Genomic DNA, 5,430 nt, shown 5'->3' with positions numbered 1-5,430 from the left:
GTAAGGGGTGCATTTTGAAAAAGTATTTGTTTCTTGCGACCCAAAAGTAGACGACCCAATGGTGTCTAAGGCGCTCTAGATGTTTTTTGAAGACTAAAAATAATTTGTTTGGTTTAAAAAAATGATAAAAAAAAAATGAGAAATTTAAATTTTGACAATACACAGAAACACACATACACAAAAATCAATAAATATTAGAGATGCCACCATTCTAACCTTTATGCTATACTATTGAATCGAATCGTAGGGTAAAATATATATTGTTACATCCCAACGGAATACCATTATGTTAACAATGAAATCGTCAAATGTGTATTTTGCTAAATGTATGTATTATTTATTGTTTTATGACATAACTCACGACTTTGTATTGAGGGTGTAACGGTTAATTGATGATTTATATTCATAGGATCTAACAAGATTGATCTGTTTGAGGAAAGTTGTTAATCGAATTGACCTGAACCGTAAGAAAATTGTTGTACGAAACATAATTTGGATTGAGGCACAGTAAGGATCGATTTTAGGTCAGCGAATCAGATTGTTCAAACAAACCAATATTGACCATGAATTGTATCATCTACTACAAATTATAATATGAATCGAATTGTTCTCAAGGTAGTATAAACCAAGTGAAAGGTTTTTTTTCATTCAAACGAATTAAAAACGTGTTTTCCCCAAATTTTTAGGATTTGTTGTTTCGAACTAAAACAAAACCGTGACTCAAAAATCGAGGTTTAAACCAAACTGCGAAGAAAGTGTATGATTGCATCCCTAATAAATTTAGAGTAAAACCCACAATATGTTCATACCGACGGTTTAAATGTGCAGCTTTGGGATAAATGTGGCTGGAGGAAGTCATTCGATCCTGCCGTCAAGGCTATTAAATGACTAATAATCTGTGACAGCGCGATCTCATTAATAAAAATGTAGGGGGTATAATTTTAACCCTGGTTAAAAGGAATGGGGGAGGAGGTGGCTAATTCAAAAAATTGCACTGTAGTGAGTTTTACAGCTCAAGTCTGGTTGGCTGCAGGCCACAGATTTGCATCCCCTCCCTCCCCCCCATCCCAAATGGTAAATATTTGTACCAGGTTTCTCCCGACAGCACAATGGTGCCTTTCAGTAAAGCGGGTCCCGCAACCTCGCAGCGATCGCCAGGGGTCAGGGCAAATAAACAAGCCGACCGTGCCAAAAACGGAGCAGCTCTAGTGATTCCTGGGCCCGGGTCTGCTGCATACCGGGCCCTCTGTGCTCTGCTCGCCTCCCTCCGGTCTGAGTGCTGACAGATGTTTCGAGAAAAAGGGGAGAAAACGAGTGCTTTCCTCTTTTCTGGCCCGACATTTCCACTTCTTTTTTGGCCCGCTTTACTTCAATCAGCGCGTCCCGGTATCGTCTGACACCTTCAGGGAGCTAAACTACAAATTATGCACTAATGTAAATTGATGATAGTTATGTAAAAGGACTTGAAATTAATAGTTGCGAAATATCAATGAGCCCTGAGTGTGTTTGTTTAATATGTCGGGGGGGGGGATGAGGAAAAGTGAAACTTTTTCATATATTTTAACTGAACTTACCTAAATACACAGCTGCAAATCTCACATTTGTGGCTTAAAAATTAGCGACAAGTTTAATACTATTCTGGTCTGCAAGGTGAGAATTTCGACTTTATTTTACACAAAAATTAATCCCTTGATGCCTGAATTTATTTCCTGTTTTGAAAATATTTTTTTAATTTTTGCTTATAAGTAGATGCTAAATTAAGATACATTTGGAGCTTATCACATATAGAATGTTGAAGTAATCTTTTTGTGGTCAGGAACGCTAAAAAGAGCCATTTGGGTAAATTTTCAACTGGCCAAAATCCAACAAAAGCTGCAAAATCCCACTTTACCGTATGGAAATTTACATTTTTTCAAAGGTCTTTGTGACCACTAAAATATTGACTATAATTGGTTCATAATAGTATTATATTTTTGTATTTATAACCATTTTAATTTCTGTGACATTAGAAAGCAGACCATACAATGTCCTTTTAAAATAAAATATCTCCTGTGCCAAACTAATATTTTTTTTTTTCAACCTTAGAGCCACAATGGAGGGATAAAAGAGCTGCATGTGGCTCCGGAGCCTCAGGTTGCAGACCCTTGGTACAGGCAAGGTCTGAGTGTGTGAGAAACACCAGCCACCGCTGCTACTGCTGCTACTGCTGCTCTCACCCACATGAGAGCTGGCTCCTTGCTTTCATTCAGCTGAGAAATAATTTTTATAACCATTCATTTCATCTGGGTTTGAATTTCTAAAGCTTATTCACATTTGAATTGATATTTTCTAAAACACATTTTATTTTATTTATTTATCTGTTCCTTATTTATCTTTAAATAACTGCTATAATTTAAAAAAGAAGACAGAAGTAGAGCACTAACACAAAAATGAACTTACACATTAAATATTCCCTTTAAATCACAGTGGCCGTGAAGGGCCCAGTTAAAAGTATCAAAGCCGCGCGGCGAGGAGACAAGAGGCTGGCGTTTAATCTAATCTATGTTCTAATAGTTGGGCAGACATTAATTATTGATAAGACTGGCAATTGATTGGTTAATAAGATAATGTAATTGAGAAATGAAAATCATCAGAGTTGAGTATGTGTCTGCGCTTCGTCTCGAATGTGAGCCACACGAAGGGGGAGGGGGGCAGTCGGGTTGGGGGGGTTCTTAGGGAATTGCCTCTACATGGCTTCCATCATTACAGCCACACTATAAGAGCAAAGTGGTGATTAAAAGGACTTGATTGATTTGACTCTTACTGGGATACGCTGTCCTCTTCCACTTTTGGATTTAAATGGGGAGGAAAAAAATAAAGATTTTTTTCATTTTATTCGGGAAAAGCAACGTTAATAAAAAGGTTTTAAATACCTAAATAGAAACCAGCAAAGATGGGTCAACTTACCTGCGTCTAAATGACTCTAAGTGGACTGGCAGCGGCGAAACCTGCCAGAGACTGTGTGTGCATGTCGTCAAGAGGTGGCCCCACTCTCCCAGTTTTCACTCGCCTTTTGTCCTCACTCTTTTACTGTACTGCTCACACACTCACACACACACTCTTGAGCTCTAACCCACCCGGAGAGACGGAGACAGACCCTGCCGCCTGACACAAAAGCTATTGACTTTACTGTCTGCTGCAATGAATGATCTTCCTCAGCCAATTTCTGAATTTAGAAATGAGTTCAATACTAATAATGACAGTGGAGGGATTCTTCAGAGGAGTGGAGAAAAGAAGGACAGAGAAAGGGGGAAGTGAAATAGAAGAGTGTGTTTAGGTTTAAAAAAAAAAAAAAAAGTTGCTGTATTACATAAAATGACACCAGTCTTTTTTTTTGTCCGAATATCATTTGGATGCACTTAATATGAAAAAACTTTGTGTTCTGTATTTATTTTTATGTACTTTTTAAACAAATTTCTCAATTTTAAGGCACCGATTTTTACACATGCTTTTTATGATCCTGTTTCCGATGGGATTTGTGAGCGCGGTGCTTAATCCACTCATGTATTTCATGCGCCATAAAAGCAGCTCTTTTTTTTTCATCTCTAAAATCTTCGAAAAAATAAAAAAGCCATATAAACATTTAACATGGACTCTGTTTGGCTGTTTCCGTCAATAACAGAGGAACTCCACAGACAAAAAAATTGTTTGTATTTGTGTGTGCAGCATTTGTACGGCAAGTCAGAAATCAGTAAAAATGTCTACGCAATTTTCTTAAATACAGGGCAAATATATATTTATATATTAAAAATACTTATACATATATATATATATAAAGTGTATACATCTTTATGCATGTATAGTTTATATATATATATATATAGTATACACACAGACATTATAAAAATATATAGATATAACTAAATACACTTAAATATAAATATATGTAATACTATACATACATATGTATGTATAGTAAATATAAAATCACAAAGATCAGAGTTCCAACTTACATATATATATATATATATATATATATATATATATATATACATATATGTGTGTGTGTGTATATATATATATATAAAGTTGAAACTCTTATTTTGGTGCACTTGGGTAGGCAGGCAGTGGTTTCACTGGGGTGAAGTGTGTTAATCAGAAACCCTGTGCCCTGTTGAGGCGTTAATTCAACCCTCCCCCCACCTCCCGTTACAGAGAAGTGTAGATTAATAGATAAGGGAGGTCTGAGCGTGGGTCACCGCGATATGGCCTTCCCTGTGTTCGACCGCTTGTCAGACACCTGCCTGGATTAAGCCGCCGGCTTCTTTCTCCGTTGCGCGCAGGTGAGAGGTCAGCCATTTACCGAGTTCTCCGGGCTTTCGCTCCGTTTTTTCCGAGGTGGGGTGGATCTGCATAAAAGCGCCGGAGTCCGTCCCGCTATGCACAGGAGTTTGGTGGGGGGTAGGAGGTGAGGCGCGATCAGGCAACGTGGGGATCTGCCGCGGAGGATTACGGTTTAAGACTCCGGAGGAGATGAAGAATAGTTCCAACCCTGGAAAGGAAGTGGGGTTTATGTTATTTATTCAGTTTGTAAAAAGGATTCAACAGGACTTTCTTCTTTTTTTACTTCGCTTTTTGATAAATCTGAGTAGCATATTTCCCCCAAATAAAAAAAAAAAGAGCGGGAAAGAGATAAAAAAAAATGCAGGAAACTCTACAAATTTGACTTATAACAAGCAAAATTACACCCCGCTGTCATTTAAATTATGGCTGCCCTCTATAAAGGTGTCTTTTAGGTGCATTAATTGAATTCGGCACTATTTCCCAATAATAATCTGTAAAGTTCAGCCGTCCATCCTTCATGAGATCCCCGCCGCGTACCACAGGAGTATCTATTTCAGTGGCTTAATTTATTTTCATGATTCACCGATAATGACGGCCATGCAGGCTGTACATCAGAATTAACCTTCATTTCACTGAGGTATATTACGATGACAGTCCACGACACATTTCACCTACACAAAGGGCATTTTCTCTCCCTCTTTCCCTCTTCTTCCTCTCAGTTTCTCCCCCCCCTGCCTCCTCTGTCGCTGCCCCGGCTGTATAATCATCCTCGGCAGACCAAGATTGTTTGATAGCCGATTAATTTCCATAGGAAATCAAGTGGCCAGCTTTTCCTTTTTCTTCTACCTCCCCCTCCATCGGCAAACACGTACAGACTCCTCAACAATGCCAAACAGCGCTTACGCTTGGTGACTTTTTCTGTCAATTAGGTGTTTTATTTAATCTCATCTTTTTTTTCTTCTTCTTGTAACAAATTGCATTCCCTGCCTCCCGCTTCTGATATCTCCAGCACGGTTAATTTATTTTGGATGATGCGGACGTAACAAAAGTGCTGTAAATTAATCAGGGGACATCAAGCAAAAGTGGTGGTGGTGGTGGAGGGGGTCC

The 5,430-nt window shown here is 38.4% G+C and overlaps 1 protein-coding gene across 2 annotated transcripts in view; it reads right to left on the bottom strand.

Moving 5' to 3' along the window:
- Positions 1 to 4,050: 4,050 nt before the first annotated feature.
- The window catches only part of mdfic (MyoD family inhibitor domain containing), a 187,089-nt gene continuing 185,709 nt past the window's right edge, over positions 4,051 to 5,430 (bottom strand). The window contains exon 4 of one of the 2 annotated variants that reach the window (XM_024287892.2): positions 4,051 to 4,531. In XM_024287892.2, the coding sequence (XP_024143660.1) occupies positions 4,272 to 4,531 (260 nt within the window). In that variant the 3' untranslated portion in view covers positions 4,051 to 4,271. The remainder of the gene's footprint in view (positions 4,532 to 5,430) is intronic. The other variant, XM_024287872.2, reaches the window with a different exon arrangement.

Source organism: Oryzias melastigma, linkage group LG23, assembly GCF_002922805.2.
Source record: "Oryzias melastigma strain HK-1 linkage group LG23, ASM292280v2, whole genome shotgun sequence".
In the NCBI taxonomy this organism is placed as follows: Eukaryota; Metazoa; Chordata; class Actinopteri; order Beloniformes; family Adrianichthyidae; genus Oryzias; species Oryzias melastigma.
The sequence above is the reverse complement of the archived record's forward strand: the minus strand, read 5'-3'. Positions and strand labels throughout refer to the sequence as shown.